This window comes from Oreochromis aureus, linkage group 20 (genome assembly GCF_013358895.1).
Source record: "Oreochromis aureus strain Israel breed Guangdong linkage group 20, ZZ_aureus, whole genome shotgun sequence".
NCBI lineage: Eukaryota > Metazoa > Chordata > Actinopteri > Cichliformes > Cichlidae > Oreochromis > Oreochromis aureus.
In genome coordinates, this window is record NC_052961.1 from 12,549,003 (window position 1) to 12,560,072 (window position 11,070).

At 38.7% G+C, this 11,070-nt stretch overlaps 2 protein-coding genes across 4 annotated transcripts in view; one reads left to right on the forward strand and one right to left on the reverse strand.

The window, feature by feature from the left end:
• Window positions 1-2,314, forward strand: part of scube3 (signal peptide, CUB domain, EGF-like 3) — a 75,493-nt gene extending 73,179 nt beyond the window's left edge. For both annotated transcript variants that reach the window (XM_031727866.2, XM_031727867.2), the window contains one exon: window positions 99-2,314. In XM_031727866.2, the coding sequence (XP_031583726.1) occupies window positions 99-251 (153 nt within the window). In that variant the 3' untranslated portion in view covers window positions 252-2,314. The remainder of the gene's footprint in view (window positions 1-98) is intronic.
• Window positions 2,315-2,398: 84 nt separating this feature from the next.
• On the reverse strand, window positions 2,399-9,285 carry si:ch73-217n20.1 (complement receptor type 1). Of its 2 annotated transcripts, none has more exons than XM_031727869.2 (11): window positions 9,130-9,285; window positions 8,826-9,023; window positions 7,559-7,658; window positions 7,406-7,479; window positions 4,706-4,924; window positions 4,390-4,581; window positions 3,595-3,691; window positions 3,270-3,343; window positions 2,995-3,174; window positions 2,722-2,907; window positions 2,399-2,630 (listed from the first exon to the last, which is right to left on the reverse strand). In XM_031727869.2, the coding sequence occupies exons 1-11, from the start codon at window positions 9,182-9,184 to the stop codon at window positions 2,608-2,610; spliced, it is 1,398 nt and encodes a 465-aa protein (XP_031583729.1). In that variant the 5' UTR covers window positions 9,185-9,285; the 3' UTR covers window positions 2,399-2,607. The 2 variants fall into 2 exon arrangements, with proteins under 2 accessions (XP_031583729.1, XP_031583728.1); XM_031727868.2 differs by having other exon boundaries at window positions 4,390-4,584.
• Window positions 9,286-11,070: the final 1,785 nt, after the last annotated feature.

Here is an 11,070-nt window from a genome sequence, read left to right on the forward strand (position 1 = left end):
CCAGTATTTTGCAACACCTTCAAATGTGATTAAGACAGTAACTGAGAACTAAAGTGTGTTTCATTAAAGACTTTATACCTGTTGATTTTTCCTCACAGGATAAAAAACTGATAAAGACTCTCTTTGATGTGCTGGCTCACCCACACAACTACTTTAAGTACACCACTCGGGAGTCCAACGAGTTGCTTCCCCGCTCCTTCATCCGTCTCATAAGCAGCAAAGTCTCTGCTTTTCTGCGACCATACAAGTAAAAGCCACACAGCTGCTGACACGCCGGATCGCGACCCTCCCCCCGATATCCCCCTCCATCTTATAGGCCACATCCCGCAACTCTCACAGGACTTAAAAACACGAGACATACTCTTACGTTTTCCCTCTTATTTTTTTGTAGGCTTTGACAATAAAACACTATGCAGACCTGAGAAATTTTTCAACACCATTTTTGTTTTAGTTTTTTTTTTCTTTTTTGGTCAGTTACCATTCAGCACAGGTCTGCATTCCTGAGCTCAAACATTTAGTGGGGATATAGAGTATTGTGAGTGGGTTTGGTTTCTATTGTGTTGTGCAATGAAACCACACACACAAAAAAAGAAAACAAACAATAGAAACGCCTATTTCAGACAGTAGGAGTGATGTTTTGTGCGTGCTGTCTGAGCTTGTTATTGTATTTGCTTAAATGAGCTCAACTCCTACCATTAAGTATGACTGTAAGTGTTGTGCAAGTGTTGTGTAACTCTGGTTCCATCTTCAGTGTCTGTGTGCTGTCCTCGAGGAGGAGCAGTTGTAAAATTCACGTCGCAGCTGCGGTCCAGCTCATTCAAAGCCCGACTATATTTGAGCTCTTAGAGCAGTTTCCAAGGGTTTTACTGTTAAAACAGTTATTCTCTGTCTGTTTAGACTGTACCAGCATTTTCCAACCTTCAGATTATTTCTGTTGCTCTTTTCCAAGCCAACTTAAAGCAAATACAAAAAAAAGGGTGGTTAGCTATTTTAGGAACGCGGTGGATGTTATGAAAAAAGTTGTTGGGAGCCACAGAAATGAGATAATGTGATGCTTAGTGGAACATGTCTCAGAGAGAAAGAAATGTCTTTGAGGGACATTATGTTTGCTGCTTCTTTTAAAAGGTCACTTTAATTCTTCAGTCTCATTGTCTTTCTGATGTACGCTACACATTTATAATCTATAGGTTTAAAAACAAAGGGAAGCTCCGAATCTGATATACTATAGTTTCTACACCCAGGAAATTGATATTCTCGCCTTGCCTGTCTGTGGACTACCAGTTTTATAATTTGTTCTTATTTTATTTTTTTTTAGTCTTGTAAATAATGAAAATAAATTAGACGAGGGTTGAATTCTTTAATAACAATTTTCTTACACAGGGCCCCCAAAATCATTTTTTGCCCCTCATGTCTGACCCGCCTAAAGTCCAAAGACACCCAAGACTGCTTAGCTCACATTTTATTCTGTCCTAAAGAAGACAGCTCTTCCAAAGACCTCCCAAGAAAAGGCATGTGTAGTTGTCTTGGGCTCTAGATTTGCAGTCAGTCATTTCCCTTTATTGTAATACAGAGTCCAATGAATGAAAATGAATTGTCGGTTAAAGCCAAGTGTGACACAAAACTTGTGAAATGTGTTTTGGGTTGTTTTCTTGTTGCGACTCCTTGTATTAAATGTAAGTCATTGTGGGGAGAAGATGTTTAACTTCTAAAATGTAACTACTTTTAGAAAAATGCATTATGTGTGGTGAAATGTAACAAAGGGGTGGCATCTTGGTGAAGTGGTTGGCACTGGCACCCCATGTATTTTAAAACTCAGACTTGAGGACAAAGAAATTGAACATATTGAACTCAAATGCGATGTTGGGCCAAGTAACACACAACTCATCAGCTATAAAATCCTTACTTTATTATCAGCTTCAGTCATTGATTTATATCTTAAAATCCAATATGCAACTTCTCCATGCGCTCACTTGGCCCACGTTGCCAAAAACTGTCCCATCCCACCTAAATCAGCTCTTTTTTTTTTCCCCCTTTTTGCAACCTGATTTCCTCCCCCCCTTTAATTGTTGCCTTTTAAAATAAGAGTTTGCTATGATGTATCGGAGTTGATAATGATATTTGCACTTGAATTGTTATTGCTCATGTAAAGAAATGTCTGGATTTTGTATTGTCTTTTTAAAATGAATGGAATTGGTGTTCTTATTTTCTTGTAGCTTGTTTGTTCATGAAATGCTCACTCACCGTTTAGTCTAGAGATGATACACATAACATTATCAACTGTAAGGAATAAAAAAAAAAAAAAAAAAAAAAAAAACCCAACCTATGTACAGATGTGAATGAAAAGTTTGTACCTGTTCTTGTCCAAACACGTATCAAAATAAACAAACTGTACTTCAGCTTCATTTAAAACATGTTTTAATGTCTGTATAGCAATGTATGATACATTTTTAGGTTATTAGGTATCCCAAATGGCTTAAGTTGATTTTAATAAGTTGCATTTTGGTAAGAATGCAATGTTAGCTTAACTGTTTTCATCCATTGAGTGCTGTTAAATAGTTTTGACAGATAGCGGTGAATATGGAAGTTTAAGGTTTGCAAGCTGGGGAATTAGCCCCACCGGTTGACAAAACCTGGGGAGGGAAAAAAAAAAAGCAATCATAGTTTTAGTGTGTGAACAGTACTTCAGGTTACTCATACCAGGAAAAAGTACTGATTACTTACGTCTGCGTTGACATTTGGGAAGCCCAGGTAACCATCGGCCATCACGTTCACAGTACACAGTACCTGGCCCACTCATGACATAACCCATATTACACTCAATATATATAGTGGCCCTGTACTGAAACCTCTGATTGTGGTTTCCTGTCCAGTAAGCATTAGGCACATTTGGTGATGGACATGTTATTTCTGTGGAAAAAAAAGAAAATAATTGAAGTTTAATGAACATTATTCATAAACACAAAAACTAAAATCTGCTCTGTCAGAATATATGACCTTTGCATTCTGGTGCAGGTGCACTCCATGTCCCATGTTTAGTACACCAAATCTCCCTTTCTCCAACAAGAGTTCCTGCACGACACGAATAGCGAACAACACTCTTGTATGTGTAAGGTTCATCTTGAAGGCCAGTTATTTGTGCGTTGCTCACTTCAGGAGGGTCCTCACACACCGCAGCTGCAAGAAATACAATCATTTTAGGATGTTGAGATGCAGGAAAACCAACTGCCATCTAAAAAGGGGTGGTGTGCGTGTGCGATAGGCAACCTAACCTTCACAAACAGGGTTGCGTCCACTCCAGCCGTTATTCATGCAGTGTCTGGTTGCATGTCCCACACGAATGAACCTGAAAGTCAGGAAATGGGTTGCAGAATTCATTTAAAGACCACATCTTTGAAATGATTTCTAAAATTCCACTTCTACATTGGACACAGTGAGTAACTCAATTGTATGTTATGTTACACAATTGTAGAATAACAATTGTGACTCAAGTACAGAAAACATTTTGTGAGTAATAAATGCAGAAGTTCTGGTAACTCCAAAAGGCTGAAAACCCTTTTGTTTCATAGGGAATGCAGGAGGTTTTAAAATTCTTACCCCTCATCACAGACTGCTGTAGCGGTATCTCCAAATTCTACTCCAGTATATACAAACTGTCCATTCTGAATATCTCCAGCTGAGCCACAAAGCTTTCCTTTACAGCCAAAGAACAGAAATAATTTAATATGAGAGTAGTGCATTTCAAGAATTATTATTGTAATGTCCAGCAAGACAAATTATCATCATCATGTGGTGCTGTTGTTTTGGATAACGCATTCATTCATCTCACCATGGATAAGTTTAATTGAGCCTTAAGACTTGGTCAAATGAGATAATGCAGTAATCCTGCCCAATTCAAGGTTACTCTCAGTGGTAACCCAGCCTAGTTTAGAGGGGTTTTTTAAGTATGTAATAGAAATGCAATGTTTTAAGCACTCCCCACAGGGGTGATACCATGGTAAAATGTAAATGCATGAAAAAAAAAAAAAAGTAAAGGCAAAGACTTAAAAATCCATATTATATGATCTAAATCATTCCACTGTAGGAAAACTTAACTCCAGGTGGTAGAAGTTTGTCCAGGACTCACTGTTTAGTGTTTCCAGGAGGATATTTGAAAACAGACATGGAGTAAATTATTTCTGATTTCTGAAGGGCCACTAAAATCCTCTGATGGACAAGGGTGCAACTTACAATTTAATTGATGAGTGTTATAATAAATACTATTCTCAAATTTTTGTTGTATGTCAACAATAATACTAGCTTGGTCATGGGATATTCTCATTTCTTTTGATGTGTGGAAAAACTAGGATTTATAAAAAGAATTGATCAAATAGAAATATAAAATATACTTACGCTGACACTTAAGCTTCAGTGGTGTCCATTTCCCATTATTACAGAGGCGAGACTTTCTGCCGCCTGCTGCAACGTATCCAACACCACAGTTGTAATAGACCTTTTGCCCAGAAAAGAAAGATGTCTTTGTAATGAACTTGTCAGCAAGGTGGACGTTGGAGTTGCGGACAGCTGGTGGCACACCACAGCTACCTGCTGAAAACATTTTCCACAGGGGAAGATATCACTTTAGTTTTAGCAAACTCAGATGAAGGCAATTCATCATAGTGCTAATGCAGCATAAGTGGCGTATCAGGTAAAAATATGAACCCTTTACCGGGTGATGGTTGAATTTTATCATCAGGTATGGGAACACATTGAGGAGGTTGAGGCTTCCACTGGCCACTGGAGTCACATGTGATCTGCTGAGCTCCATTCAGCTGGAAACCCTCACTGCAGGTGAAGGTCAGGTTATCTCCCACCAGGTATGCAGAAACACCTCCAGTTCTCTGCACAGAGTTGGCTACTTCTGGGGTTGGGCAGGTGATACCTCCCTCTGATAGTAAAAATAAGAAAAATGTATTTCATGTCTTAAGTACAAGTGAACAAAGGTTAGAAGAATTTACTAAATCTAAATACTTATTTTAGAAAAACTGGCTATGCAAATACACTCACTGGCCACTTCAGTAGGTATACCTTACTAGTACTGCGTTGAAACCCTTAGCCTTGCTGCTTTAATTCTCTTTTACATAGATTAAATAAGTTAAATGAAACATTTCTCATAGATTTTGGTCCATGTTGACATGATAAGTGTCCCATAGTTACATATCCATGATGTGAATCTCTTGTTCCATCAAATCCCAAAGGAGCTCTGTTTGAGATCTGGTGACCATGAAGGCCATGAAACAATGTTACAATAGGCTATGGTGTTTAACAATGCCCAACTAGTACTAAGAGGCCCAAAGTGTGTCAAGAAAATATCCCCCACACCATTGCATTAACTACAGCCAGAACTGTTGTTACAAGGCAGGTTGGATCCATGCTTTGATGTAGTTTACACCAAAATTCTGACCCTACTATCCGTCCTAATCAGTCTGTCAATCTCTTGCTCCTTTTTCCCCTCACTTGTGAACAAGGACCCAAGATACTTAAACTCCTCCAGTTGGGGGAGCAACTCTTCCCTGATCCAGATTAGGCACTCCACCCATTTTCACTGCTTCACACTTGGCTCCGAACTTTTCAGAGCTGGATGACACCACATCATGAACCAACAGAACCTCATCATCTGCAAAAAGCAGAGGAGATCCTGAGGCCACCAGAGTGAAAGCTTTCCACCAATTGGCTCCACCTAGAAATTGTACACAGTTGTACACAGACTGAATAACTCAGCAGCAGGCCAGCACCCGATACTCCTGAAGCATCCCTAACAGGATACTGTGAGGTATGCGAATGAATAGCTTCTCCAAGTCCATAAAAGTACACTGGTTAGACAAACTCCCATGCACCCTTAAATATTGTTGAGAGGATAAAGATCCACTGTTCCACAACCAGGATGAAAACCACATTCCTCCTGCATTTGAGGTTTGACTAATGGATGAACTCTCCTCTCCAGCTCTCTCCTCTTGATATTCCTGGGGAGGCTGAGCGGTGTGATCCTCCTCTAGTTGGAACACAGTCTCCAGTCCTGTTTCACCACCGCCCAAGATTTCCACATGATGATGCTGAGGCATGTCAAACAAGACAGCCCTACAACATCCAGATTCTTTAGAACCTGGATGTTGAACCTCATTTAATGCAGGGGCCTGGCCACCAAGGAGTTGTTTAACTGCCTCAGTGACCTCACCTCTGGTGATGGGCGAACTGTGCCCATCATCCGCAGAATTTTTTTCCTCTACAGAAGACATGTCAATGGGAGGAGGTCCTCTAAGTATTCCTTCTACTGCCCGACTATGCCCTCAGTTGAAGTCAAAAACACCCCACTCCCTCTATACACCATGCGAGTAGAGGGAATGGGGTGCTCCAATGCTTTCCCCTGCTGAATCACATGATAGGTTTTCCAGAGTTGCGCCCCTCCGACAACCAAACCCATCTGTTCTCTGATTGGATTGTTACATTTGTGATTGACATGACATTGACCAATCAGATGAAAGGAAGAAAAATAGGGTCAAAATTCGTACTTGTAACTTGCAGGGTTTTTTTTGGCTAAGTCCACACACAAATCTTTTTTACACACACACAAATTCTTTTTACACATACAAATCCTGATTTACAAGTACAAAACTGATTTACAAGTACAAAATATTTATGACCACATTTTGAGCCCATAGAAATTCTCATGAGTTGTTTGCAAAAAGAAAAATCACCATCATAATGCAGCTACCCCTTCGGCGCCAGCTGCGGTCACAAGGCTGGAGCTGAACAAAAACTCCCTGATAACAACTGTGTTGAGTCTGTTCCTTCCCATTCCATACAAGGACACCTGGGTTGGCTGGAAGACTGTTTACTTAGCCTGGCAGGGCGAAGGACACTGTCTCAGCTGAACTATGGACACGCACACACATACATATACTGATACTGATAAGCACTCACTGACGCATCACCCTCCCTACCCAACGCCACCTCCAACGCTTACCTCCCCTCTGATGTGGACATCGGGTCAGTTGGAGGCGCAGTCGAAGATTGCAGCGGTCCCAGATCAGATGTACACACTGGAACTCTTTCCCATGTTGCTTGTCTGTGTTTATTGTGTTATGGTGTGTTGATATCTGTGCATTCCTGTATTATCCTTTTGTGTTACATATTTCGATGTTTTTTTCCTTGCTACCTGGCCTGACCCGTCTCCCCAATGTGATGTTTGTATTATATGTACGGTCGGCAAGGTCTGTCATCTCGGTTGTGGGCAAAAGACTTGCAACTGACAAAAACAGGCTATCTCTCAACACTACCACCCACTTAAAGCCACCCCTTACAGTTTCACAACTATTGGGTTTCTATTTACAAGCTAGTTAGAGTACTTCAATGTACCACATCACTGTACCTTCACATGATGGGAATTCACCAGCCCATCCAGACCTTTTGCATATCATGTAGTTCAGCCCTTTCAGAGTGTATCTGTAGATAAGAGATGCAGTCAAACACCACTTGAAAGTCTTATTCTGATGTTTTAGGAGTCCTTCAAAGTAAAACTTACCCCTCATTGCACACAGCATAAACCTTCTCCCCGATGTATGAATTCCCTTCATACTGGAACTCTCCATTGGGCAGATCACCAGCATTGCCACATGATATCTCTGTTAAATACAAGACAGTAAGCGTGTAAATGACACATTACAGTTTAATTTCTAGATGGAAATATAAAAGCACACAACCAAGACTGCAATTGCTGGAATGTTTTATGGAGGTCTAAAAAAACAAAAAAAAAAAAAAAAAAACTGGAACATGTGAAGTTAGAAATTGATTCTGTAGAGGACTTGTCATTTGATGTTTGTCTGAGGTTAAGAAGTCCAGAACTGGTCTTGATATCAGCAATATAAAAGAATTTTAAATCATGAAATGATCATTTATGGTTAAAGAGGCTGCAGAGATGAACTGAAAAACACAGTTTATCCTTCAAGCCAAAATATGTGGTTAACTATAAGCCTATTTGTGGGGAAAATGATTCAAAAAGAGCAGAATGATGAATCATGTAAAGTTACATACTTCATGTAAGTTACATACATTTTTCTTCAAAGAATTTTCATCCTCAGTTAATAATCTGACAAAACGTATTTCTCTAGTTTCCTTTTGCTCTGTTAGCACCATCTTGCATCTTGGCAATGATTAAAACCAGTTCCATTTTGATTATGAAGACAGAACTGCATTAATCAGTTTGGTTGTAAAACAGAGGCAATTATATTACAAGTACACCATCTCTTGTAATCTAGTTAAATATTAGTTTGCAGTATGGTTATTTAGACCGGCACGTAACTCTCAAACCAAAGAAAGCCAAAGAGATTATGCCCCACATTTTTTTCTAATTCAGAAAGTTTTTGTTTCCATTTTTGTTTCCTTACCTGGGTGATTGAGCGTGCATCAAGACATTTATTTTTCTTAATTATTTAGTAAGGGAAAAAAGTTATTCAAAGTAAATTAAATGACTCTATTTCACTGATTTAGACTTGAAAAAAAAAAGTGAATGTACCTTTAAGGCTGTAAGAAACGTAACTGTCAATAAATTTCCCAAACACCTGTGTGCATTTTGAATGGCTTTTCTTTTCCTTGGTAAAAATTTACTTGTGAATCTATTAAACACCATCCCCAGTAGGGGGTGTTAGCGGGCTTCTGCACTGCTTTAAATCCATTTAAGAAAATTACAGGTCTAAGAATATCTCAGTAAACAGGCTGCTGAGTGAAACAACACGCAAGCGAGTTTTTTTCCACCCCTGAAAACAAATAAATGGTCCATGGCAAATTCTTACTTTCGCATTTTAAAGTCAGTTTGGTCCATTGTCCATCAATACACTGCACAGCCCTGCTGCCTCTAAAAGCAGTGAAGTCGTCGTCACAGCTGTAGTAAACTTTCTCGTTGTGGCTGAATTTCTGTCTCCTGGCATATTTCGTCTCCAGTTTGGTGTTCGGGTATTTCTCTGGCGCTGAACAATCCTGTGATACTTGACCTGTATTTTTGGGAAATCATACCATCAGTTTAATAAATAAATACACAATTTTAAAAAAGACAGATGATAAATGAAAATAATAAATGAACAAATCACTACTATTTACCCGAAGCCGGTGAGGCTAACATGAAAACCAAAATACTCCAACCGACAGTCCTCATGTTGTCTTGCTTGTAGGTTGTCCTTAGAAGCAGATGCCAACAGGAGGATCAAATGAAGCAATTTATAGCGGAAGACTGGGACAGCCCATCAGGAAATGGACATGAAAACATAAAGCTGTACTTTTAAAAAAAGTCCTATAATCTTCATTTTAGTATCTATGATAGCGATGTGCTTGATAGGTAGGCAAAAGTAATTCAATTTAATCCCTAACAGCCCAAATAAAGCTCACGTGTAACAATATCTATACATTTTAAGCAGGAGGACAGGTTTATTTTTAGTGAGTAGGTGGTTATTTGCTTATTCATCGTGTAAGATTAAAAAGGGATGAAAGTTCTACGAGGCTTTAGAAACAGAATAAATTTATAATGGGCTTTCATAGCAAAAAAAGATTATTCCAGTATAAGAATGCTATTTAAACTGGTTTAGTTAATTTGGTCCTTTAATATGCCTAAACCACCAGACCTGCACCATATCGTGCCTTTACAATATAATATACGCTATTTTTTGGAATTGAATTTAACTGTATGACCATTTTAATCCTGCAGATTAAGCTGATATTGTGTTTCAGCTGTTTGCCACGTTACAGACTTGACCTTCTTTTATTCTTTGTAATCCATTTCAGTGCCGAGGTGATCCAGTCGTGATTTAAGACTTCCAGCAAATGACAGTTCACAGACTGATAAAAGACGTAAGAAAGTATTTTTATGTAAGCACAGCAACCCATAATAACAGGGGAGCCATGACGTAAAGTGTGTGAGAAGAGTGTGGGTGAGCGAAGGAAAATCCGGCAAAGTCATTATTGTAGCAGCAACAACAGATTCCTCGGACAGCCACAAGCAGCCTCTCCCTTTCCAGGTGCAGCAGAGGGTGTCATCATAATCCAGAAGAGTTTAACACCAACCAAAACACCACCTTTACAAAATGATCGTATAATGTGTCAACAACAGTTTTCCTAAATGTCCTGGAGATCATCAGGATGATTGATGTTTTTTTCTTTTTTGGGAAAATGTGAGATGAACACTTTTTTGTTTGTTTGTTTTTTGGTCAGCTGTGGCTTTCACCTTGGAACCTTGCCATTTTTGCCCAGTGTCTTTGTTAGCATTCCATTATGAACTCTGACCTTAACTGAGACAAGTGCCATTTTCATTCCCTAGATGATGTTCTGTTTTTTTTTTTTAGCTCCTGGATGAGTCATTTATGAATTAATGAATGCAATCATTAATAATAACAGTTAATAAATGTAATTGTCATTTAAAAACTGCATTTTTATTTAATTAGTTTATTTAGTCTCATGTGAAATTAAAAGGCTTTGTGTGATGATTTGAAACATGTAAGTGTGACAATATACAAAAAAGGGGCAAATGTTTTCTCAGAGCACTGTATACACTGGCTTAAGTTATAGAAGGAGAGTAAAATTATATTCTAAAATCTGCTAGTTTGGAACATGTTTTAATTATTCCCTCCTGCATAGGGAACCAAAATTAAAAATTTCAGCAACTCTAATAATGGTTATGAAATTCAGGACATGTTACTTAAATGCAGATTGTTTTAAATTCCTGCTGGTGGTGGCAGAGTTGCCACAATAGTTCTGAGTCACTATAACTAACCGTGTATCAGTCACAGTGAGTCAGTTTTGGCATTTGAAATTGCAACTTCTGCAGCAGCTACAATATGATTCTGTGGAAAAGTCATCGCACATTTCTTTATATTTTGCTTCCAAGATGCCAAACCTTGTAATTTTCTCAAGAGTTCTTTAGGCTGCTTTTTCCACTAATTTTCAGTCCAGTCCTTGTACCGAATTATTTTCAGAGGAATGATTTTTTTTAACACTTGAATAATTTAAGCATACAAAAAAACTAATGATGAACTAATGTTGTGCGTCTAT